At 36.2% G+C, this 27,169-nt stretch overlaps 1 protein-coding gene across 3 annotated transcripts in view; it reads right to left on the minus strand.

The window, feature by feature from the left end:
* The window catches only part of PTAR1 (protein prenyltransferase alpha subunit repeat containing 1), a 69,269-nt gene that overhangs the window by 8,969 nt on the left and 33,131 nt on the right, over positions 1 to 27,169 (minus strand). Inside the window, exons 4-8 of one of the 3 annotated variants that reach the window (XM_054727754.1) lie at positions 24,783 to 24,887; positions 21,876 to 22,089; positions 16,569 to 16,873; positions 13,771 to 14,096; positions 9,969 to 12,452 (exon numbers count right to left, since the gene is read on the minus strand). In XM_054727754.1, coding sequence (XP_054583729.1) covers positions 12,418 to 12,452; positions 13,771 to 14,096; positions 16,569 to 16,873; positions 21,876 to 22,089; positions 24,783 to 24,887 — 985 coding nt within the window. In that variant the 3' untranslated portion in view covers positions 9,969 to 12,417. Of the gene's footprint in view, positions 1 to 9,968; positions 12,453 to 13,770; positions 14,097 to 16,568; positions 16,874 to 19,589; positions 19,647 to 21,875; positions 22,090 to 24,782; positions 24,888 to 27,169 lie in introns of those variants that run through there. The other 2 variants (XM_054727755.1, XM_054727756.1) reach the window with 2 other exon arrangements.

A 27,169-nucleotide genomic window follows, 5' to 3' on the forward strand; every position in this document is an offset into this window, starting at 1 on the left:
CCATTTATTGAAGAAACTCTCTTGACTCCATTGTATATTCTTACCTCCTCTGTCAAATATTAATTGAGCATCATGGCTTGGGTCGATTCCTGGGTTCTGTGTTCTGTTCCAATGATCTATATGCCTGTTCTTATGCCAGTACCAGGCTGTTTTGATTATGGTGGCTTTGTAGTATAATTTGCAATCTGGTATTGTGATTCCTCCAACTTTGTTTTTCTTTCTCAAAATTGCTGCAGCAATTTGGAGTCTTTTTTTTATTCCATATGAATTTTTGGAGTATTTGTTCTAGCTCTGTGAAATATGCCATTGCTATTTTAATAGAGATTGCATTGAACCTATATATTGCTTTGGGTACTATGGACATTTTAATGATGTTGATTCTACCAATCCATGAACACGGTATAGTCTTCCACTTGTTTTTATCTTCTTCAATCTCTTTTTTCAATGTTCTGTAGTTTTCTGAGTATAGGTCTCTTGCCTCCTTGGTTAAGTTTATTCCTAAGTATCTTAATTTTTTTTTAGTTTTTCTTCCTGAGAATTCATTATTGGTGTATAAAAAAGCCATCGATTTCTGGGTATTGATTTTGTATCCTGCTACATTGCCAAATTCATTTATTAAACCTAGTTTTTTGGTGGAGTCTTTAGGGTTTTCTATGTACATTATCATGTCATCTGCAAATAATGAGAGTTTTACTTCCTCCTTTCCAATTTGGATGCCTTAGAATCTATTACCCTTTGAGACAGCATGGAGGGATCTGGAGAGTATCATGCTAAGTGAAATAAGTTAGTCAGAGAAAGACAAATATCACATGATTGCACTAATATGTGGAATCTAAGTAACAAAATAAACTGATGAACAGAGTGGATGGATCCAGAGACTCGAGGCATGGAACAGTACGGAATCTGAGGGAAGGCAGGGGAGGGTGGATGGATGGGAGATAAATCAACCAAAGACCTTGTATGCATATATGCATGGACACAGACAATAGGATGCTGAAGGCCTGGGGTGGAGGGGAGGGGAGAGCAGGGGCGGGCTGGAGGGGGTCAATGAGGGAAAAGAGAAAAAATAAATAAAAATTAAGGGATTTTCCTGCCCCCACACATGCATAGCCTTTCCCATTATCAACATCCCCCAATAGAGTGGTATAGTTGTGACAGTTGATGAACCTACACTAACGATCATAATCACCCAAAGTCTATAGTGAGTTCGCTCTTGGTGTTGTTCATTCTGCAGGTTTTGACAAATGTATAGTGATATGTATTCATCATTATATTATCATACAGAATAGCTTCAATACTCTATAAATATCTTTTGTGCTCTGCCTATTCATCCCTCTATCCTCCCTAACCTCCAATCTTACAGTCTCCAGTTTTGCCATTTCTAGAAGGACATATAGTTGAAAGGCTTTAGTATGTGGCCTTTTCATATTGGCTTCTTTCACTTAGCAATGTACATTTAGGCTCCCTCCATGCCTTTTCATGGCTTGATAGCTCATTTCTAGTACAAATATTCCATTGTCTGTATATACCACAGTTTATTTATTGATTCACCTACTGAAGGACATTTTGATTGCTTCCAAGTTTTGGCAGTTATGGTATAGAACTACTATAAAAATCTATGTGCAGGTTTTTGTGTTTACGTAAGTGTTTTAATCCTTTTGGCAAATACCAAGAAGCTTAATTGGTAGGTTGTATGCTTTTTTAAAAGTACAATAACTGTACAATTATTCAACATAGCTTTCCAGAATTTCTACTTCATTCCTTTTAAAATATCTCTGGATATCCTCTATTTTGTGACACATGGTTCTCATTTTCTTTCAGTTTTTAAAACATGGTTCTTAGTTCTTTGCACATATTTAAAATCACTGTTTTAAAGTCTATTCTGTCCCATTTGTCTGTCTATTCTTATACCAAACCAATCTTGATTACTATACTTTTATTGAAAACCCTCTTTCAAGATTGTTTTGGTTATTCTAAATCCTTTTCATTTCCATATAAATTTTATAGTTTATCAACTTCACTGAAAACTTACTGAAATCTTGATTATGTTGACTCTATATATCAATTTGGGAGAAATATTTTATATGCTGTCTAGTCCATATATAGGGTAAGTTAATTTAAAAATAACTCTATATCCTAAATTAAAAAATGTTTTTTATTGTGAGTATAACAGTGAGGTAATGTACAGGTGAAACAAGCACTCATGGCTCAGTTCAAGAAGAGAACCCTGACAGCATCCCAGAAGTTCCCCATCCGGTACCCATCCCTAATCATGGTGCCATTTCTCCCCAATGAGATGCAGCCACTGTCTGGGTCTTTACAATAATCATGTTATTGCTTTCTTCATAGATTTTACCATTTATTTTTAAAATGTTACATACATATAGGTATATGTGTTTATTTTACCCTTATTCATCAAAGAATTTTTTCCTGTATTTAGAATTCTATAATGGCAGTTACACAATTCTAGCACACTGAATGTATGATTCCCACTGTCTTCTAATTTTAAATGTTGCTTACAAGAAGTCAGCTCGTGGTTTAATGCCTTTTATCTTCTGTTACTTTTAAGACTTTTTCTATTGGTGTTATGCAGTTTCAGTAGAAACTTTGAAGATATCTAGTACTTTTTCCAACATTTTTAGTTGTATTCAGTAGGAGTGTTGGTCATGCCATATTGAAAATGGGAATTTAAAAATTTAAAATTAGAACTTTACACAGTCCTCCAGTCCTCTATAACTTACTTTAAAAAATTAATTTGCACCCTAGCCGGTTTTGCTCAGTAGATAGAGCACCGGACTGCAGACCAAAAAGTCCCAGGTTCGATTCCGGTCAAGGGCATTGGATTGCAGGCTCTTCCCCAGCACAGACCCTCGTCAGGGCTCCTGTAGGAGGCAACCAATCGGTGTTTCTCTCACATTGATGTTTCTCTCTGTCTTTCCCTCTCTAAAAAAATCAATGGAAAAATATCCACAGGTGAGGATTACAAAATAAATAAAAATTAATTTGCTTTTTACATGTACTTATATATATTGTTTTTATGGCTTCATAGTATATCATTGTAGGAAAATTCCAATTTACCGAATCTCTTACTTTGATTTTCATTCCTATAAATGCTACACAAACTGCTTTAATTAAAGTTTTTCTTCACATGGAATAACATAAGACACATAAGAGATCAATGCCACAAGTTAGATGTGTCCCCACTTACAGACAAAAAGAGAACTGGTGATTAATTTTGCTTCAGGGACCTTAGTAGATGGTAGGATTACAAAATTTCCTTGAAAATAAAACAAATGGGGTGACTGATGCTGCACCAATCCCATTTATTTACCCCCTTCAAATGTTCTCAACAGCGTGTCTAGGGAGATCACTGGCAACTTAAGAAATATGAGACTATAAAAATATGATGGATGGCCATTTCAGCCCAGTTAGCTCCCCTACACTGAAAACAGACTATACTAGTAATTACTGTGAGAGGTATATGAGGAATCGAATACAAAAATTTTTATATCATCAGAGGATTCTGATAAAAGTGTAAATTCAAAAGTATTATTAGTCTGTTGTACATATAATTAAGGAGCGGTAAAAAATTCTTCCTGGCAGCTAGGAATCTATGAAATGATACTACAGACATTATTGCTTCTATTTTCAACTTCTAGTTTGATACAAGACACATATAATGATACTGTACTTTTCATTTAAAAAGAGCATACTGTAACTGTTATTTCAAATGAAGTTGATGCCCAACCTAGCCATTTTAGAGTGGAGAATATAGGTGCCATGCCATTTTTTTAAAAACACCACTTCTTCACCTTAAAAAAAAAAAAGAGCATCAAAAGAAAAATCCTGAGCTTCCAACATGAGGAAAGTGGTACTAACTGTAGACAACTGCTAATTGGTCAGTGTATCATCCTGCCTATGTTATTATTGTTTATCTTTCATTTCAAGAAACATCCCATTTCCTAGAGACGCTTTGACTAATATTAATTGTAGTCAAACGTCTTATATAATCTGGTTACTATCAAGACTGTCTTTAGTAAGGTAGTTCCCTTTCCTCGAATATCAAAGCAAAAACAACACAGTGGTTTTAAACACTGTTTGTGGTACCTTGATATGATGCAAAATACATTCTATATCGTGTTTCCTACCAAAAATAGATGCAGATAATAGTAGTGTATTATTTGTAATATAACCCTAAATAGTCATGGAACAAAGTTATAAAAGGCCTTTCCCACAAAACATACTTTTAAAACATTTAAAATCTGAATAAAGAAGTGTCAACTTTATCAAATACTTTTCAGTCTCTTTTATTCTACCACCTAAGTAATTCTGAATGCTGTGTCTCTAACTTCTAATATAGGGTGTCCCAATAAAGTATACACAAACTTTGAACAATTATAAAGGCATTGTTTATTAAACTATATTTCATTTTCAAAATTGAGCTATCAGCTGTTTAAGTATGTATACATATTTTGGGGAACACCCTGTATATAGAAGTGAGACTCCAGATTAAAAATACATGGGGTATAACACTAAAATAACTGACTCATTCCCTGCTAGTAACTTCATTTGAAATATTGAAAAAGCATATCTAGTTATAATGACTTGCACAAGTCAATTAGTCACTGTTAATGCACTCTAAAAACGGTGACAATATTTCTAACTTGCTTTTGACATTTCTTTTATATCCTTGACACAAATGACTTTTATTCTTTCTGCAAATATAGGTAATGAACTCACTGGTCACTTAGACAACAGCTCAGAGCCCTCCCACTCCCACCATGAGAGCAGTTCCACAGAACAGGCTGGTTGATGGGAGTGGAGTTTAAACCACCACTGTAAGTAACAATAAAATCGCACAACACTCATTTCAGGAGATGAGAAGTTTACTTAGAAACTGCAAACATTTAGCAAAGATAAGACATAAACACTATTTTCCATGTTCTACTGAAATACAGTAATTTATAGCTGGCTTGGTACATGGTGGTCACATGATAAAAACAAATCTAATAGAAAAAAAAAAGGTTCATTCTACTTTTCTGCCATTTATCACAACTTAGTAAGTGTACTAGTAAGTACTAGAAGACAGCTGCATAGGAAGATCAGAATCCTAGGGCTGTTAATACACATTATTGTATAGTAAGAATAATATAAAAATAAAACAGATACAGATATACAATTAACATGCAATTTAAGCTATTATTTTGAAGAAACAGGACAGAATTTAGTGAACTCATTGAAAAATGTGTTATTGATAATGTGTTGTTATAAGTAGCATATCATGGTATTTTACATGGCATGGAATTTCTTCCTCCTTATGTAATACTTGGCAAACTGAAACAGGGTAAGTCTACTTCTAGAGCAAATTTAAAATGATGAAGGAAAATGAGTGGATAATTCTATTAGATACTTTTCTAAGTATACTAAATAATTTTTAAAGTACCATAATTTCATGCCTACCTTACCATCTCCCAATTTAAAATAAAGTCACACTTTGTACCCTATGAGTCTGCACTGTCCAATATAGTAGCCCTTAGCCACATGCGGCTATTGGAGCACTTGAAATGTAGCTAGTCAGAACTGAGATGCACTCTGAGTACAATGCTGAATAAAAAAAAAAAAAAAGAGAGGTAAAATATCTCAATAATTTTGTATATTGATTACATACTTACATAATAATATGTTTAATATACTGGATTAAATAAAAATATTATTAACATTAATTTCACCTTTTAAAAAAATTAAAAATTACATATGTGGCTCACATTCATTTCTATTGGACAGAGCTGATGTAGGCAATCTCTAATTATGACATTAGCCTTAGAACTTAGCATCATACTTTAAGCACTGTGGAGTACTGACTCCCAGAACACATGAGCACCCTCTGCACACACATTACTGCAGAATTTATTTTTATCCTTCTGCAAAGTATACAGTTCAAGTGTAAAAATAATCCTTAAAAGTGTCAATTATTATATGGTGAAAACTGAAGGAAATTCAATGACTTTTTTAGGGGGTGGAGAAGGACAGATTTTCTTAAACAGCAGTGCAATCAGAATAAAGACAATTATTATCTTCAGGAAAATAAATTAGCCAAACATTTAATGCCCAGGATCTGACCTTGCACCACAGATCCTATATGTAACTTGTCTATTTAACCATAACCTGTAAGAGAATCTTAACACAATATTGACTGCACCTTATTTAAATTACTCCATTTTTTGGGAAAATCTTCAAGTAATGTCAAATTAATACACATGGTGAATTCTAATAGCAGAATATAGTATCTGAGAACTATCCCTTAAAGTCTCTCAGTGTTTAAGCAACTGCCTAGTGTCCAAGAGACTTGCACTTAAAAAAATTTAAAAGCTACCAAAAAAAAAAAAATCATTGACCTTTCATCATTTTCTTCTCCTTTCTTTTTTTAGTTTTTATAATTGAGTGTATAAATATTTGGCATACTTATAATACCTCAACTTTTATTCTGTCCAACTTAAAAACAAGTTAATCTAGTGCACATTCCATTATTCTCCTAGGAACAACACACACCAACACACAATACTGCCTGTGGTCACCCCAGTCAGAAGCCAGCCTCAAAGTCATGCATCAGGAACCTTTTCGGGAGCCAATACCCAATTACAACTATGCTACACACTCTGCTCCTCACAGCGCAGGCTGGAATGTTTAATTGTTTAAATCTGTTTCTTATTCCCATTGGAATTACAGAGCATTCCAAAAATGCTCTGAAAGCCACAAATGAGTGGATTCTGAAACTACTATATCATTCATAAAAATGTCTCCCTTACTTTAAAGATTTTCTGAGAAAAGCAGCAAGAAATTATTTAATATTTTACCATTACCACTTTTAAGATACTGGAAAGCAACCAAGATTTAGGGAGAAATAAACAGAATCTAAACCAGGTAATACTGGATATACCAACATAGAAACTGATTGCAGACTACAGCAGTTCTCTCTCGAGTTTAGCAGCCTACGAAGACAGTTGCATTTATTATTGTGCCTTGCACAAAAAGCTACTTAAACTTTTCACATCCCCTATCTTCAGACCAATCTACATGAACAAGTTTCATTACGTTACTAACGTCAACCTAAATAAGCCTGAAAATTCATATCCAATGATGTAATTTTTCAGTTTCAAACATATTACTCTAAAAATATACTCCTCAGTGAAAGATGACAACAGTCTCCTTTCTGAAAGCTGTTATTTTGACAGTAGATCAATAAATGACTATTTATTGAGCACCTACTATGACTGCACTGTTTACTCTCATTCTTTAACCAATAAGAAAAAAATACCTACTTCAAATGCCAGATGGTATTTGTGAGGGAAGATAATGTATGAGCATTTTTTATAGAATGCTGTATGAGCCAACATCTGGACATGTAAAATTGTTCATCCCTATGACATTAAGAAACCTCAAATTTATTATTGATTACTTTATAAAGACAAAAATAACCATCTGAAGTATGGTGCATAGTACTTTAAGGAAAGTGACTGCTATACATAAAATTAAGGCTGATTCCCTAACGATATGGAAGAAAAGCCAGAAAATCATGGTTTGTGAGCAACCAAAGACTTAATAGCGGTTACGTTAATATCTGATTAACTCAGGCAAATGGGTACTTATGTTAGGGTCCCTACTCTGCTTGAGGGAGTTGGTCTAATAAAAAAAGCCTTTAAACAGGAGCACTGTAAGCAAATAAGAAAATAAAAATCCTTAGATAAAATTCTTTGTAAAACCACGATATAAATTCAAGTTCCAAATCTGATTTAAATGTACATACATATATATGTATACACACATACACATGCTTTAAAAGTACCTAAATTTCACTTACAATCTTTGCATTGCATGTTTGAACTTGATTATGTATCTTATGCACTTTATTTCTCCTAAAACTAAGAATATGGACAATGGTGAGAAGACAGAGATAAGCTAGTTTCAATTTTCTGGCCTTTAACAATTCTGACCTGTTGTATTCCTACAAGGTACAGAGCACTAGGCAATGTATTGAACATGTACAGGGTCTGCACAAAAAAACACACACTCTTTTAGGGAACCTGAAGTTTTAAGAAGCAAAATAGTTGTCAGTTAGTTTGAAAACAGTAATCATTTTCTTCAGTAGGATTTCCAAAAACTGAAAATGTCCACTGAAACACCCCTATCTCTGTCAAACATGAAAAATAATTGTTTCCAGACAAGACATGTGGAGAACATTCATAATAGAGCTATAGGGACTGAGCAGCACGATGAACAATGAGGCAGTCACGAAGCATCTATGTGCTACTGCACTGGTAGTGGTTCATAAAAAATACTATGTACACTACAATTTTAAGAACTAATAATATATTTAGTATATTTTTGCCTTTTCTTATTTGCCACTGAATATAAAATTTTTACTAAATCTTCTACACCCTGAGGAATAATAACAGACTAATTTAAAAAAATGCCAGGGTTAGTTTTGTGGAACATATTATTGCCCCAAAGCACAAACTATATATATAGCTAATATTCTTGGAAGCACAAGGTTTCATGAGCAGACAAAGCTGCTGCTTTCTCTCTCTCTTTTTTTCCTAGCAAAGAGTTTGGTTTTACAGCATTAACATGCCTAGAAAGTTGGGAGCTGAAGGCTTCCCCAACCCCAGATCCCAACAGATACAATGGTTTTCTGTCTCAACTATGAACATGACATATGTTATTCAACAGTCCTCTGAAAAGCACTTTGGAATCCTTAGCTAGCTATTTTTATAAAATTACAATTAAAAATTATTTGCTATTTTGAAATATGGAATTCCCATCCCTCCCCTTTACATACCCAAAGTACATAAAATGCCACATTTGAAATTTCATCTCAGTATTTGCTTCTTTTCCTCTAATATCTGAAAGGATAAAGTTCCCATTTATTTTCCTTCCAACTATCTTAACATAGGCCTGGATTTGGGAGGTAATTCTTGAAGTCCTTAAAGTGAGGCAAAAGATTCATTTAGGACAATCATACTGCATTTCTTTCAGCGGAGGGAGCCAGTTTCCCTTTGAACACAGGCTACGTGGGTTCCAGGCTGATGTTTCATTACACGCATGCAATACTTTAAATGTGATGCCGTCAATCCCACGGAAGGATGAATTCTTCTTGGTAGGGTGCTTAAACATAACTAATGAAATGCAAACCAAATCATCCCATCTGCTCATATCAGTATCTCATTAGATAAAATACTCCATGGGAACCATGCCTAGCAATGGAATGAGTCACAACCAACAGTTCGATAAAACTTCTGTCCTCTGTTTTCTACCTAAACATTAGACTTATCCCCACAAAAGTAAGAAAGGCACTCGAATTAACACAGTATGTATAGTTATTTTTTAAAAGACACTGTGTGATATTAAGCAGAATTCTCAGGGCTGACTTTTCCTGCTTACTGCCTGCATCACACTGAATTTGCCTAAGATCCCTGGGCCTCAATGCACTTCATTAAACAGGAGCACAGGGCAGAGTTCACCCAAGCACGGGAAGCAGCGGCACGTCTGTAAAGTGACAGCATCTGCAGTGGTTCTATTTGAGAAATTTATTCAGAAGACAAAAAGTTCAGTTGTTACAATGCTATTCAAATTTTCTAGCATAATTTAAACATTTAAGTTTTAAAATAAAATTTTCTAGTAACAAAATAACTGTAAGCTTACAAAAGTTTTATGGGGAAAAAGATTGTATGTTACTTCCTTTGTTAACTGAATCTTTAGCATCTTCTGCAATTCAGGGAACTGAGGTTGAGACAGATTATTGTACAAGTGGTAGTTGCACTCCCAAATTGTACTCAGCGCCTGTGTCAGATACCATCTGTGCTATATAAAATTACTAGACTGATAACTTGTTCTCAACAATATTAAAAGTTCTCTTTATTCTCTCTCTCTCTCTCTCTCTCTCTCTCTCTCTCTGTGTGTGTGTGTGTGTGTGTGTGTGTGTGTCTCAATAAGCATGAGCTGACATGACCTGAATATATCTACTAAATGACACAAGGTCTACCCCTATATATGCTTTCCTACAAAATGCCACATACAAATCCAAGAACTTCTGTTTCCACATCTTGTTACATAAGCCCTTATCTGAAGATTTAAGTGGCTTTTAGTGACATTCTGTATACATTTAGTCCTATTAATCATGAAGCCTTTAACTTAAAATTAGAACCGTACCATAAGAATAAGAAATATGACTGAAAGTCTGTGTCCATAGTTTCCAAAAAGGTAATAAAATGCTAAAACCTAGAAAAGAAAAAGGGAACACAAAGTATCAAATCCTTAAATTTAAAAAATGACTTACAGAGGTTTAAGAAATATCTAAAAGGTCCACAGTTCAAGTTTGGGAGGGGAAAGGAGAAGTACAAAATGACTCCATTCACTGGTACAGATCAACAAGTCTAAAATTAGAGAATTTCTTCAGATGCCCCTAAGTGACTCTAGCTATATTGGTAAGATTTTTCTGCAACATCGTAACAGAAAATAGTGTTCTTAATGCAAGCAGGCTTCATTAGTCCTGTGATTTTTAGTATGTATTAAAGTACAATTAATTGGTAATTACAGAGCTATACTTCTTGGATGGGATTTAACAAGCTTAAACAAAGCAGCTGTATAAAATTAACTTATTCAATAAGCAATAGCTCCACTGAAGAATCATGAAGCTAGAATATATCATTCATTCACAGCCCATTGCTTTAATCCATTAATTTCTCAATCATAACTCAGCCCGTCACTCATGATCAATCTCTCCCCTCTTCAGTTAGTCATTCATTAATTGAATACATATTTAACAAACCTTCACAATGTGCAAGTAGAATTTGGAAACACCGTATTATCAAAACAGGTGCACTAACGGGTGGGTTAGTGGTGGTGGTGAAGATATTGACAATCTTACTGCTTCTTGCATGTCAGTGGTATGCATGACCCACAGGGTGTACTATTCTTACAGTAAAAGTTTGATGAAATGTGTGTCAACCTAAACCATCTTTTAACAACGACATATTTATAGAAAGTAAGTGAAGACTAACATCCCAAAAAATAGACACATCCTTTCCACTGAATGAGCTCATTCAGTCAGAGATATTATGCTACAGCTAGTGAGTTTAGGTGTCAACCATTTAGGAAAAAAAATACAACCATATAGGACAATACTAGGTTTTTCTGAGAATGAACACTTAAAAATAAAATTTTTAGAAACAGCACAAAAAAGTCATACAAACAGTACCCTCTGAATATTTGTATTTTCACTCCTCCTTAAAACTTTATTAGGAAGACAAGAGACCAAGATATTAAAGGACTGCATGGCTTCAGAAAGGGGTGAGTTAAGAGACTTAACACAGATGAAGACAGTTAACAAGATGAGCAAGATAGTCTATGAAAGGTATAAAAATTGTGGCCCGGCCAGTGTGGCTCAGTGGTTGAATGCCAACCTTAGAACCAGGAGGTCATGGTTCAGTTCCCAGTCAGGGCACATGCCTAGGTTGCATTGCTCAATCCTTAGTAGGGGATCCTATGCAGGAGGCAGCCAATCAATGATTCTCTCTCACCATTGATGTTTCTATCTCTCTCTTCTCCCTTTCCTCTCTGAAATCAATAAAAAAAATGTATTTTTTAATGTGGAGCATAATAAATTTTAGCTGATGTTTCACAGGTTTTTTGTCTATATTCATGTCCTGAACACTCTAACATTAAAGCATTAAGAAGCCCTACTAATTGGGCTACTTAAAATGATGCTTAGAAAAAAGGTAATACTGAGTGAAGCCAGAATTTGGCAACATGTATTAGTGGAATGGGCTGAATCTCCCATGTCATCTCTTTTGTAATTTCCCCTCAATCCCTGTAGATGCTGAAGATCACAAATTAATGGTTTTATCCTTGAGGTATTTGATTCAAAATATGCCTTGCACACAAAGGGCCATGGAATTATGTTCATAATGACAATTATTTTCTCACTAAAATACTGTAAAAGCTACAACAAAAAGATAATTTTGCCCTAAGAGGTAAGAGCACCTTCTGTCTATAGGAACCAGGCTGGACAATTTTTCTAGTGTTCTTAAGTCTCAACATTTTGCCACTCAACAAAATCATGATGCACAAGTAAAGAACTTATTCTTTTCCCTTACAGCAATATGTCTCATTGAATTCCAGAGTTTCCCTAACAGTGATAGGAGAGGTCTGCCTTTCCCTACATCATCTCTTTGCACTATGGGTGACCTAGCTAGTAAAAAAGGATAACAGACAAAACATGGTGGCCACAATTGTTTCTGCCACTATGACTCACATTCTTTGCATACACAGGGCAAGACAGCTTCCATCACCAGAGGAACTTTTAGAGGAGCAGCTCATATTCATATTTCATGTGTGCGTGTGTTTAATGGAGTATGGAATTCATTGGAAATAGAGAATATCTTCAGAATATGTCCCTGAAATAACACAGATAAGGAAAAAGACAAAGGTGAAAGTGACAAAAAATAAGGAACAGATTGGGAAAATAAAGAGAAAGGTATGTGGAAATAAGGAACAAAGACCTCTTATGAATGAGAAATATAATAACAGAAAATATAATAATGGAAAATAGACATTACCTGGTACCCCCTAACACCCCCTCGGCCCAACCAACCTGAAAAAAAACAGCCCTTGTTATTGAAAAGGTAAGAGATAGCTATAAGGTGGATACTTTGGTACCTCATCCCTGATAAGTTTAGTATCAAAGTTTTTTAATTGTTTTATTTTTTAAAATAAAGATTAAAGAATTAACCTTCAAAATTATTCTGTCTCCCTGGCTTTTGCCAGTAAATTTTTAATAATCATTTCATAAAAATTTTGTAGTTTATCCAGTGTATCCTCAATAACTTAAATTTTTAAAAAGAAAGCTTTTTATGGATACATTTCTATGCATATTTCTCCCATTTTTTATGGGAAATTGGAAGGAAAATAAGTAGTAATAACTAAAAATGGCATTCCAGATTTTTTTTTAAATTGATTTTTATAAGCATTGATCTAAATGTTTTTGGCATATACCAAATTTGAGGTTAAAAACAATCTATCAAAACTAGTAATAAAAATAATTTTCCAGTACTGCAATTACATAAACTATTAAAATTAATATTATTTTTAAAATAACCATTTTAAAAATGGATTACATTGGAAGCATGTTTTTCATATAAGTTCCAACACTCTGACTTTGGTTATCTTGGTCTATAACTTGTAGAACATGTTAGAGAAAGAAATGGTTTGTATATTCACATAACCATCCATCTGGCCATTTGATTCTCAAAACAACAATTAGATTGGGTAATTTTGCATTTGTATTGCTTCTAAGCTTAACTACAACATACATTTTTAATTTAAAAAAATTAGTCTATCCAGCAATTGCACAGAGATGGGTGGAGGTGTTGAACTAGCTAGGAAAACCAAGTAAGAAGCCTAGAAAGAGGCTTCTTTTAGAAATATACAAGTATAGAAATAGAAAGGATGAGAAGTTTCAAAGAAGAAAATTAAGACTCACTGTTTAGCAGGAAGGAAGTACACAATTATTTTGTCCCCAAAGGAATGCCAGTTCTTAACAAAATAAATAAAATGAAAGGTCTTTTTTGGATTTTTAACCTAAAGATGAAGAATATATGGTTAGCTAATAGCAGACAGTACATGCAGCTATGTAAAAATAAGAAAGGAAAGTAATATTGCACTAAAAGGGGAACCTTGCAGGAATAGTCCACCTTTTTCATTGACTCAACGTACCCAGCCATTTCCTATATGCATTGGCAAACCTGGCCTGCTCTACATTCCGGCAAGTGGACAATACTTGATCGATGAACCTATGTTCCATTTCCAGGCCTACGGAATGTGGAGCTGGGGTCCGCTTCAAGCGTTTTGTTTCCTGGGAATAGCTTTGCTTGCTTGAGTCACTCAATCCATCCACTTCCATTGCCTGAGCTGTGCGAGGGCCTGTTGGGATGTGGTGCAAGTCACTTGAAGTCCCCACAAGGCTGTCTGCAGCTGACAATTGGGTCACACTGTGAGGAAAACTACCACTTAAGTGATGCTGAAGGTAGAAAACATGCCGCCTGTGAAAAGGGAGGGAGTGGGAGGGAATACGGGGAAAAAAGATCACATCGCAAGGTCAAGCTTTTCAAGGAAACAAAAAACTAAGTTGATAATTTCAAAACATATAGTACTCAGTCACTGCTCCATTCATAACCCAGAGTTATCTGGCAAAAGGAGGAATAATAGTTATGATGAAGTCTCTGGGTATTTTACTAGCCTTACAAGTCCAAATTATCGGTTTGTGAGAAAGGTTTTTAAATAGCATTAACTGAGATGATGACAATCACTTCAAGTTGTTATTCTTTGTAAACTGTAATACAAAACCAAAATTAGGTCTTAGCCCAATCTCCGCTATAAATTAAAATACAAACCTTGTTGATATCCCAAAAGACAAGTGATTCCGAAACAAAGGGATAAAATAGCTCCTCTAGAGGCTTAGTCCATGGCCTCTATCCAATACTTTATTTAATAAGAACAATCTGCTGCAGATTGGTCTTATTATGTAGAAACCATGTGAACTTCCCCTAAATACATCACTCAGTCTCATTAAAAATCCACATGCATTAGGGATGTGCTGGGCTCCAAGTGAAGTATGTTACAAGACACAGTTGCTATTCTTCCCCTAAGCAGAGCAGGTCTCCTGCCCTTAGAATCATATGGGATTACTTGTTGAAAATGAAGATCCATGTGCCTAATCTCCAAAAATCTGACGCAGTGGGGTGCACATCTACTCTACACAATATGGTAAACTATATAGGTTCCAGGTCATTGTATCTCATCATCATATCAGCAACTCTAAGCCCTTAAAAAGATAATACTATCCATTTTCCCTGCATATCCGGGAGTAAACAGGGGAAATATACCCACCATATAGAGGACACAACTTAAAGGACAGATAAACTGCCTTGGGGCAATGAATCTATAGTAGAACACTGGCTTGTAGATAGATAGGCCATCCCAATTATCTCTTCTCCCCACGCCTACCCCAAACTCCAATTAATCTTTACATGAACAAAGACAGTTTCTGCTCTATTAATCTAGCTCTCTCTCAAACACAAATAGATTTTTAAAATTCTCTGGGCCTTGTTATTAATATGCCTAAATATAAAACAGAAAAAAAAAAAATCTGTAACACCAAAATGACATATAAGTCAAGATCTGTCTTCTCTCTTGAAAATATGAAATAAGAGTGTCTTGTTTTTAAGAGAAAAAAAAATTCTATATTTATATAAGTGCCATAGAGGGGAGATTATCTTCCATCTTCTAAACTATATCTAGATGGGAAAAAGGAGACAAATCTCAATTAATTTAAAAAATATAAAAACATTTAAAATCCCTATTTCCTACCTAGTACAATAGTACAAGCAAGTATTTTGTCTACAAACAGAGTCCTATGACCTGAAGTAGAATTTGCATTTGTAAAGATGAAGTTGCCTCCAATTAGATGATCCAAAATAAATCAGGTGTTCCCATATCTGGACTTCATTCCAACATGAAGTTAGTTTACTGTAAAATGTGCTCAGAACTCAAATTATGAAGTTCCTAACCCGCTCTCAGAAATTTCTAAAATTGTGTTACATACCCAAAGTATAGTTTATTTAAACACACACACACACACACACACGCACACACACACACACGCACGCACACGCACGCACGCACCACGCACACAACGCAAAAGACAGAGTGTCAAAGAGATTATACTTAACTAGAGGCCCGATGCACTACATTTGTGCACTGGGATGGGGTCCCTCAGCCCGGCCTGCGCCCTCTGGCAGTCCAGAACCCCTCATTCCTTACCACTCGGCTTGCTGCTCCTTAGCGCTGCTGCGAAGGGAGGAGAGGCTCCCGCCACTGCTGCTGTGCTTGCCAGCCATGAGCCTGGCTTCTGGCTGAGCGGCACTCCCCCTGTGGGAGTGCACTGACCACCAGGGGACAGCTCCTGCATTGAGCATCTGCCCCCTGGTGCTCAGTGCGCATCATAGCGACCAGTCGTTCTGGTCGTTCGGCCGTAATGGTCGCTTAGGCATTTATTATATAGATAATGGTCTGAAGAACAATAAAGTTTAGCTAGTCTCAGTGACTAATGAATGGTCTAACTGTATATCCTATTTACCTGTTAGGATTTTTTATTTGTATTTTAAAAAAAACAAATGGCAGTGCTGCATCCCTGATATGCTAAATATCAGTATCTCCAAGGAAGGTGTGCAGAAACTTTTATTTTTAGTTTGGAAGTAACATATTATTCTGCTGTACAGTCAAGGGTGAATACCACCATGCTAAGCTGTAGGCAAATATCTACACGAGGAAAACGCTTATTGATGATGATCGTGAGGAGGATATGGTTACACAAACTCCTCCAAATCACTGAGGCAAAGCTCCATAGCAGATCACATGTTCACCCACGCAGGCAGGCCTCAGATGCAAGACCTCTGTAGGTCTCATAAGGACACACAAGCTTCATGAAAGAAATGAATTTTCCCTTTTCTTACCTATGACACCAAAGGGTTTCATGTCCTGGGTAGGAATCAATAAGATCAGTGGTGAATTCAACTTCTTCCTCTAGAAGATGGGGAATATTTATCCTTGGTTCCTCTGTGGAAGCTGCTGCTGCTTCATCTTGTGGAAGAAGTAGGGCTGGCTCACTTCTTAAAGGGTTTTGCTCCAACACAGAACTATCTTTCACAGTTTGGCTAGTCAAAGACTTTAGCAAAAACTGGCGGTAGTGAAATCCACTGTGGTCTGAAACGTGCATGGATGCCCAATGTTTAGTAGAAGATAGTTCATCCAGAAGAATCTTATAAGAAGAAGAAAGAAAGGTGAGACGAGAAACTTCTCAAATTTTTCTTTCTCCATTAATGCCTTGCTTTAATTATCCTTTGTGTGTGTTTCTTGACAATGCCATTCCTACCAATATTTTGTATAGAGTGTATACACAGTGCTGCTGCTGAGTGGAAGCTCAGTAAATGCTAGTTTCGACATTCCCTTATAAAATAATCGGAGATTTTACACACACATACACTATTGAAGGGAAATATAAATTCAGAGGTTACTTTGATGTAAACTTTCTTTGATATTTAATGAACCTCTACTATATCTAACTTACCACAATAGACTCAATGTAATTATTTGTTCTTCACTATAAGTGCCATGAGGGCAAAGACCATGTCTGTTTTGCTCACTACTTAATTCTAAAGGCTTAGTACAAAAACATGACTCGTGAGTAACAGTAAATTTCAAGAGTTCATGACTATTACTATTACTTACTATTCATCTCAACTCACTTAATATCAACGATAGTTTTTTAAAGGTAAATGAGATGAAATTCAGCAATGAATTGTTTAAATCTGTGTTATCAATCCTGCAAACTAAACAATTTGAAATGGAATGGGAAAAAAAAAGAAAAGTAGCATTTATGAAAAATTAAGTTATTTGGCAGTAACTTGAACAGGTAACAAATTCAAATGGGTACACTAATCTACCATGTTCCATCAGAGGATTTTTCCGACCAGCGAAGGAAAAAAGACATACTTGTCAACAGTGAACAATACAGACAACACAATGTCAAAAGGCTCCTTTACCTGTTTTTTAAAGGTTCCAAGCAAATGCCTTCTCCTGTACCAAGATCCCTCTCCACTTCTCACAGACTCTTTTCTTCCCTAGAAGAAATCTTTTCCTCTTCTGAACCTCCATACTTCTTGTGGGTTTCACCATATATATTATAGAATTTTCTGTGCAACTTTTTTATCCCACCAAACTCTACAAGTTCTTTAAGATACTTATCTGTCTCTATACCCACTGGCCTCAGAGTGGACATGTAAGTATTTTATGAATGACTGAATTAACAATTTAATGAATGAAGTGACTAGTACTGAGGGATAAGCTTATTCCCTGCTGGGATGGTCAAATTATATCAGTGAAATGTTTTAAACATCTCCTTTAAATCCTAAAAGAATTTATTCATAGCCACATAAATTTATTATAGAGGCTACCTCTGGTGAGTCATGAAGAAATAAAAAACAAGACTGTTTATTGGATTTAAAAGGTGAGCAAAATAGAACCAGATAAACTTCTAGTTGGAAAAACAAAACAAGACTAATCTTAAGGTTATTACGGTACATTATTGAAGAATTAAGCAGCAGGACATGAAGGCTATAGTACAACAGATTTTAAATGCCAAACTGTTTTCCACAGTGGGTACACCATTTAACATTTCTACCAACAAAGTATAAGGGTTTCAATTTTTCTACATCCTCGTCAACACCTGTTAATGTCTGTCTTTTAAATTTCATCCATCCTAGTTGGTGTGAAATGGTATCAAACTGTGGTTTTGATTTGCATTTCCTTAATGGCTCAGGATATTGAACATCTTTTCATGTCTTTATTGGACATCTACTTATCATTTTTGGAGCAATGACCTCTGCTCAACTGTCTTTCCTCCCCTCCCACGCTAAAAATGAGACTATTTTAAAATTTACCTAACTATATGTTCACTTAAACACACAAACATCACAGGGAACATGAAATAGAAAATTAAAACCTCTCATAACTCCACTCTATAGCACTGATGAACATTTTTTATTTTCTAACCATTTTTTAAACAGAAAACTAACAAATGCTTATTATAGAAAATACAGCCCTAGCTGGTTTGGCTCAATGGATAAAGCGTCGGCCTGCAGACTGAAGGGTCCCAGGTTCGATTCCGGCTAAGGGCACATGCCTGGGTTGCGGGCTCGGTCCCCAGTAGGGGGCATGGAGGAGGCATCCAATCAATGATTCTCTCTCATCATTAATGTTTCTATATCTCTCCCTCTCTCCCTTCCTCTCTAAAATCAATAAAATACATTTAAAAAAAAAGAAAATACAGAAAACTAACAAATGCTTATTATAGAAAATACAAGAAAATATATCCATAACAGTACTTTGTCTCTGTGTGTGTGTGTGTGTGTGTGCGTGTGTGTATATATATATATATATATATATATATATATATATATATATATATACATACATGTTGAACACTTACAATATGCCAGGAACTGTTCTAAACACTTTAAAATCACATTCAATGCTAATAATATATTAAGAAATTATATTAGATACATCTCATATTTAGTTTTATATCCTTAAACTATAATGAACATTTTTCTTATCTTCCAAAATACAATTTTACTAACAAAATATTATAACATGTGATAGATTGGAATGTAACTAAACTCTCATTATTGGTGGATTAGACTAGTTTTTCACAATTATATACAGTATTTTCATCTATCAAATGTCCATACTTAATATAATCAGTGTTTGTTGAATGCTTAGTACAAGCACTTGTGATAGCCACATGATGTGGATTCTTCCATTTAATTTATATCACTCGATACAGTAGGAATTTTCATCTTTCCCATTTTACAGATGAGGAAATTGAAGATCAGAGAGGCTAAGACACTTCCTCAAGGGCACACAGCAAATTGGTGGCAGTCAGGATTCAAATGAGGTCTGCATGACCACTGAGTGGAAACGTTTGCTGCTACACCATATTGCATCTCCCATTATTTCTTTAGCATGAATTCCTAGAGGCAGAACTGCTGGATTAGACATAACATACTTTTTGTCGGGGAATAGGAAGGTATAGTCTGCTAAATACTGTCATGTTGACCTTCAGTAAGATTATAGAAATTTCTTCAATGCTTGTTTTCATAACCTCATCAATGCTAAGATACCAACACTTTAAGAAATCACTATGCATTTTCTAGTTTAAAAAAAAAAAAAAGGACCAGCTCATTTTATATGTATTTTTAAGCTGCTCTAGGCTACTGGTACTTTTATGATTACTTTCTCTGCTTACAAGAGCAGAAAGGGGGTTTTGCAATGTCAGCACTCTTTACCGAGAGTAAGAGACACCACAATGGCAGTGATGACAGGAAAAGCACAGTCTCCCCAAGGGCAAGGCAGGCTGACAGCATGTGAGCCTAGGACTGTGAGCCTAACAGCTGAGTCAACACACTGTCTTCAACACCAGATGGTCTCAAGTAACCAAGAATTTCACCTTGGCCCCAAGTTCCTGATTTTGTGAGAATGTCACCATAAAAGGATCATATCTAGGCAGGAAAGCTTCCAAAGACTTCTTCGCAGCTCACCTGGACTTGGCCTTCCTCTTTTTCCTTAACTCTCCTCAACCCCCACACATTACCAGGCAGTGGAGCTGAAGTGACTGGCTCTAAGCACTCAATATCCCCCTCAACCCACCAGATAACTTGCAATCATTCCTCCAGACTCCCAATGAGCCCAGCCTGGATGAGGAGTAATTTCTGTGCTCCCATTGAACCTGCAGCTTCCCTCGTTCCTGCAAATGTAACACTGCTTTGTAACTGTTGGTATCTGCTTCCTCAACTAGATTTTCAATTTGTTGAGAGCAAGCTCTGTCTTTACACCACAGTGTACTGGACAGCATGTGGGAATGACTGGGTTTCAGTACTATTTCATGAACAAATGACAGTGAGTTGACCTAGCAATCTGGTAGCCAGTTTCACCTACATTTTCTTTCTATGCGGAACAGAGAAAAGAACTAAAATTTAGTGCGCCTCTACTATTAGGTGCCCAATACTTTACACACATTAACTTAAGTAATTTTCATAATAATCCACCGAGGCAGAAAGTAAAGCTCCCGTTTTAAGATGAAAACATTAAAGCCTTACTTTCCACAGACAGCTAGTAGGGCCAGAATCTGAGCCCAGATCAACGTAATTCTGTCTTAGCTCTTTCCTCTCCATTAGGCATCTCCCCTCCTGAAGAATAGAGCCGTATCACCTAGAGGGGAAGGGCTACTCCTCTAAAACTGTTGGCCTAAAATCTCCCAGAAGTGAAAACTCTCTTGTTTCTCTTGGAGGAATCTCTAGCTTGGAAACAGAGAGGAGAGGGAACCTACGAAAGATGTATAAAGAAGTGAGTGGTGAGTAAAAATTAGAGAATAATTTCTCCATTAATCTGAAAGCATTTTGACTTGTTTAAATTGTCTCAAGACTGGGAAGCTTTTAGACAAGTACCCTCGATGCTGATGGCACTGATATCATAAAAAGGGAAGAAGAAAATAGAGTAACTATAGTATGTAAGGAGCCCAAGGATACCTGGTTCTCACTCTGATGAATAATAAGTAATGCTGTGGCTAAGTCTAAGCCATTAATATTCTCTGGTAATTTCTATCTCTTTATTTCTAAACTGAAAGAATTAGGTTGTGACAGTTTCCAACCTGGCTCTGCATCCAAATAACATCCTGAGCTTGTGAAACATACTGATCTCTAAATCCTACCCTCATTTCAATTTAGTAGGCTTGGGGTGGGACTTAGGAATCCTCCAGATTTTTATAGACTCAGCCAAGTTGCAGAATACCTGAGTGAAATCTTGTTTCCTTCCCAAGAGAGACTGAAAAGGCAGCCAGCTGATTCAGAAAGTCATATAATCAAAGGCTATCAAGAAAAAAACAATTTCAGTTTTGCAATGTTCCGCAATCCCTTCCGGTTTCAAAGCAAAATGTTATGCTCAGTCTTCCTTACTGCTTAAACCTACCTTTGTTCTGCCAATGCACTAGCCTTAACAGTGCCAAAATATGCTGGTGAGGAACACAAACTTTTTTTAATTGCCAGGGACCCCTGGAGGTATTAGCTGTCGTGATCCTCTCTAAGCTGCTGGGCTGCCATAAGATCCTCTACTTTCCTCCTTTAGAGCCCCTGAGGAGGAACTATGACCAGGAGATTTAAAGGGCAGACATGGAGAGTGCTAGGGAGATGGAATAACACCCCTACCTTGACATCTAGCTTGGCCAGGTGTTGTAAAACCCAGATGCGATGGGACCAGGCATTATAGTTGCTTGGGTATCTCCCTGCCGCTTCACCACAGACCTCCATCTCTTCTCGTATTAGTCGCTGTGTCCTTTCCGCAGGAATTGTTCCCAAGTTTCCTTTGGTCACAAAGGAAGGCAAGGAGGTTTCCTGAAGTAGCTGCTGTAGCACCCATCGTCTGGTAAGGTAGCATGTGGGAAACAGAATGAGGAAAGAACATAAACCAGACAGAAAAACAAAGTTTTCTTGTTCTTAATTTAATTTCCATTCACAGATAATGAAAATAATACCTGTCTATAATCCCAATGAGTTTGTGTGTGGGGGTGTGTTTTTAGGGGATGTAGAGGAACTGTTTTTGTTTTTAAAGACATATTTAACTTTAGCAGCATTTAAAAGGAGGAAGGACAAGGAGGAAGAAAAATCTTTCTAAAATGTTAAAATTTGTCAAAAAGAAAATGCCATCAGTTACAAAATGACAACCCTAAACTCCATTTGAAGATATGTAAAGTCAACTGGTGTATGAGTGTACGTGTGTGTTGTAGTGGTAGTTGGTGGGAGAACAGATATAATTAATGGCTGGTAAATGCTAGAAGAGGAATCATGGTTCATATCTTTAATTACATACGAATGCCTCACCCTATGTATATTTGTTTGCGAACTAGAAACTGCATTATTACAGCTTTCATTAAGCAAAATTTCCATAGTATAGTATAAAATCTAGAGGAAACAAATACATTATAATTAGTGAGACCATCAAGGTCCTAAAATGTCTTTATGGATTTTCTCCTTGTCTATTTTTAAGATTTTCATTTGCATACATTTAAATGAAATTCAATAAGGTGTCTCAACCACTTAATGTTTTAGATTTTAATAAATATTTTCTCATAAGAAAGTATTATTTTAGATTAAAAACTTCTAACATAAAAGTACAAGAAATTGAGTACGAAATTTTTTTTCATTTTCAAATAACAGTTTTAGTACTTAACAACAAAACCTTGCTTTATAAAATACTAGAGGCCCAGTGCACAAATTCGTGCACCAGTGGGGTCCCTCAGCCTGGCCTGCGGGATCGGGCCCAAACTGGCTCTCCAACATCCCCCGAGGAGTCCCAGACTGTGAGAGGCGCAGGCCAGGCCAAGGGACCCCACCAGTGCACAGGCGGGGCCAGGGAGGGATGCAGGAGGTTGGCCAGCCAGGGAGGGACTGCAAGAGGGCTCCAGGGCATGTCCAGCCCCTCTTGCTGTCCTGATAGGCTGGACCCCAGCAGCAAGCTAACCTACAGGTTGGAGCATCTGCCCCCTGGTGGTCAGTGCACGTCACAGTGAGCAGTTGAGCACCCTTAGCATATAATTAGCATCCTTAGCATATTATGCTTTGATTGGTTTAACAGATGACTAGACAACCGGGCACTTAGCATATTAGGCTTTTATTATATAGGATTAGTCAAGCCAAGAGATTGACTGAGGCATCCTATATAATAAAAGGCTAATATGCAAATCGACTGAATAGCAGAACGACCAGTCGCTATGACACGCACTGACCACCAGGGGCAGATGCTCAATGCAGGAGCTATCCCCTGGTGGTCAGTATGCTCCCATGGGGGAGTGCCACTCAGCCAGTAGCTGGGCTCATGACTGGCTAGCGCAGCAGCGGTGGTGGGAGCCTCTCCCGCCTCCACAGCAGCACTAAGGATGTCCAACTGATGGGTTAGGCCCGCTCCCCATAGGAGCCATCAGTCAGACATTCCCTGAGGGCTCTCAGACTGTGAGAGGGTGCAGTCTGGGCTGAGGGACTCCCCTCCGAGTGCACGAATTTCGTGCACCAGGCCTCTAGTATTTAATAATTCCATTCCCCTGCCACCATCTCTTTCCAGACCTCTACACACACAATCATATACCTCTGAAGTCTGCTATCACAATTTCCACTAAGAAAGAAAATACAACTGGTTAGATGGTTTGTAGGTAGCTGACTGGCAATGCTAGCCAAAGGCAAGATTATAGCTAAGATATTTTCAACTAACTATAAGATCATGAAAAATGCTCAAAATTTAAGTAAAGTTTTAAATGGCTTAATAAACCGAGAACAGACTTCTTCAGAGAATTTTTCCACTGACCCAACCAGCAAGCTCACACCTATCATTTTAGTCATTACAGTGGTCACATGGAGTTCAAAAGAAAGATGCTTCCAGACAGTCAGGATAGTAAAAAGAGTTCTTATCTGCACTTTGGATATCTGCCTCAGGCCTTTAACCTAAAAATATTCTTTGCTTTTATGGTCTTAGCAACCTGTGCTTACCCATATACCATTCATTTCAGCTGCACTTACTTTCCTTATTTGGTTATTTTTAACCTTTTGCACTCGGATGTCAAGTGTGACTCGACACGGTTAGCATTAGAATAAAGGAATTGAGAAAAAAGCAAGCGAGTGCAAAGGGTTAATAATCACAACCATCACCACCACCATTTTTACCAAGAACACAATTAAATTAATTATAAAACTTAAGTTGCTCATTATATTTGAATATCAAAATGCAATTTCCATGACTCCATAAGAATGTTAATAATAATGGTTAAAATTTATTGAGTATTTAATATGTGCCAGGAACTGTGGTAGTATTTACATGTATTACTCATATAAACTCAGCTATTAACTCTGAAATAGATGTAATTATTATTTCCATTTTACAAAAGAGAAAACTGAGGCTTGAAGAGGTTAAATAATTTCCAAAAATCACACAGGTAGCAAGTGCTGGCATCAAGATTTAAACATAACTTGACTTTAAAATTCACCCTCTGAACCAGTATGTGACCTGGTTTCACACTCTGTGTTTTCTCCAGCCATTCTGAATCCTAAGGTATAAATTAACCACACCTGTGAATCCATGTTTCTGGACTCTTTGGAAACTTAGTTAAGGCCAGTTTTCCCAGATGTAAATCCTTAATTGGATTTAAAGTGCCAGAGAGGATCAGCTCTTTTCTGTAAAAGAAAAATAAAAAGAACCATTACTTTATCTTTCTATCCAAACATATTGTATGGGTTATTAATATAATCTCATTGAGAAGTGAATTTCCAAGAATTTTTGAAAAAAGAAAGAAAACAAAACTCATACACGTCACACAGTAATCAAGAATGTATTCTCATAATCTTAAAATAACAAAAACTTTAAATCAGTGGTGGACCTTTTAGTTATCTGTTTGGAAGAAGGACAAGGAGTTTGCAAAACCTTACAAGGCCTGACATCAGTATCTGTAGGGCAGCTCCAAAATGAGGCAAGAATTGCTCTAGCTTCCTAAGTAGGACGTGATATGGCCTGGTTAATTACCAAAAAAATACACATACAACTAACACAGTATGAATGAGATGTCATCTCAATTAGTATTTTTATTTTTGAATTTTCCCTCTACCTTTCCTCATATGCATCTACCTTTTATATATATAATTTTAAAAATTGATTTCAGAGAGGAAGGAAGAGGGAGAGAGAAACATCAATGATGAAAGAGAACCATTGATCAGCTGCCTCCTACATGTGCTCTGACCGGAAATCCAACCGTGACCTCCTGGTTCACAGGTTGACACTCAACCACTGAGCCATACAGGCCGGGCTGCATCTACCTTTTAACATATAATTTTATATTCTGATCTTACATGTTTGGTCCTATATGAACATTTTATTTATTTAATCCTCACCCGAGGATACTTTTTAATGTTTTGTTTTTAATATGTTTTTATTGATTTTAGAGAGAGGAAGGGAGAGGGAAAGAGAGATAGAAACACCCATGAGAGAAACATCTATGGGCTTTTTCCTGCACGCCCCTACTGGAGATGGAGCCTGCGACCAGGCATGTGCCCTAACTACCTGGAATTGAACCAGTAACCTTCTGGTACATGAGCAAACTGAGCCATACCTGCCAGACGAGGATATGTTTTTATTGATTATTTATTTATTTATTTATTTATTTATTTATTTATTTATTTATTTTAGCGAATGGAAGAGAGGGGGAGAGATAGGGAGAGAGAAACATCGATGTAAAAGAGACATCGATTGGTTGCCTCCCATACGCAACCTGACCAGGGATCAAACCCACAACCCCTTGGTGTGCTGGCCGACGCTCCCAACCAACTGAACCATATGAACATTTAAGTGGTCAAATAGTATTCATTCAGTAGCTATGCTGTTTAATTATGGTCGTCCCTATGGTTAGACATTTAGGTTGCGTCTAAGTTTTTGCTATTCTAAAATAATTCTGAAACAAAGAGCTTTGTGCTTATGAATTCTTTTGTTGTACTATCACTTAGGGTTAAGTTTCCAAAAGGTGTATTACCAGGTAAAATACCTACCTGCATGGGTCTTATTACACTAGACAACTTTTGAAATATAAACAGAAGAGCTATGTGAAATTTTTATTTTTAAAAAGTATTCCAAGCTTCAATGTAGTATAAAGAATGTCATGCAAAAGTGCTCCCCATACTTCTCAGGTAAAAACGATTTAGGTTTAATTTCTCAGATAAGTTTTTATAAGTTCTGATATTAATTTTTAATGTATTATTTTATAATGAAACTAGGTCATTTGCTAATATTTAATCTTGAAACATCCTTTCTGTGGTAGGGATGATTACATATATTTTAGGGAAGTGTAATCCCAACAAAACCAAAGCCCAGCATGTATACCTCACTACTCAGGTGGATTAGTTCCTAAATACCACAAAACCTTTTCTTCCAACAGCAACGTCCTATTTCTAACCTTTTATTTGAAAAGAAAAAAACTTCCTTTTTAATGAAAATACTAAATAAGTATAGTACTTGCATTTTACAATAATTTCACTCTATAAAATAATTTGAAGGTATATATGGCTGCTTTAATAGATGAAATTATTGACTATTTTTCTTCCAATGTACAGGAAACCTGTATCATCTTAAAAGACTATTTAATGCAAAAGCCAATTACTTTTGCAGTCCTAGATCCTTTTTCTTCTGAAATCGGTAAATGTTTTGTTCATACAATACGTCAGATTACTTATATAAAAGAAGGCACAATACTGCTCTATGTAATTTTAAGTACTTTGTAGAACAGATTCTCAAATTAGGGTCCCTGACTACATCATCATTTGAAACTGTTGAGAAATAAAATCTCAGGCCTCATCCTAGACTCAATGAATCAAAAACTCCAGTGGGCAAAGCAATGTGTTTTAGCAAGCCCTTGGGTGGTGCACAGTAAAGATTAAAAACCATTTTCATAGATAACTTATTGTATTAAGTA

Source organism: Eptesicus fuscus, chromosome 15 (assembly GCF_027574615.1).
Source record: "Eptesicus fuscus isolate TK198812 chromosome 15, DD_ASM_mEF_20220401, whole genome shotgun sequence".
In the NCBI taxonomy this organism is placed as follows: Eukaryota; Metazoa; Chordata; class Mammalia; order Chiroptera; family Vespertilionidae; genus Eptesicus; species Eptesicus fuscus.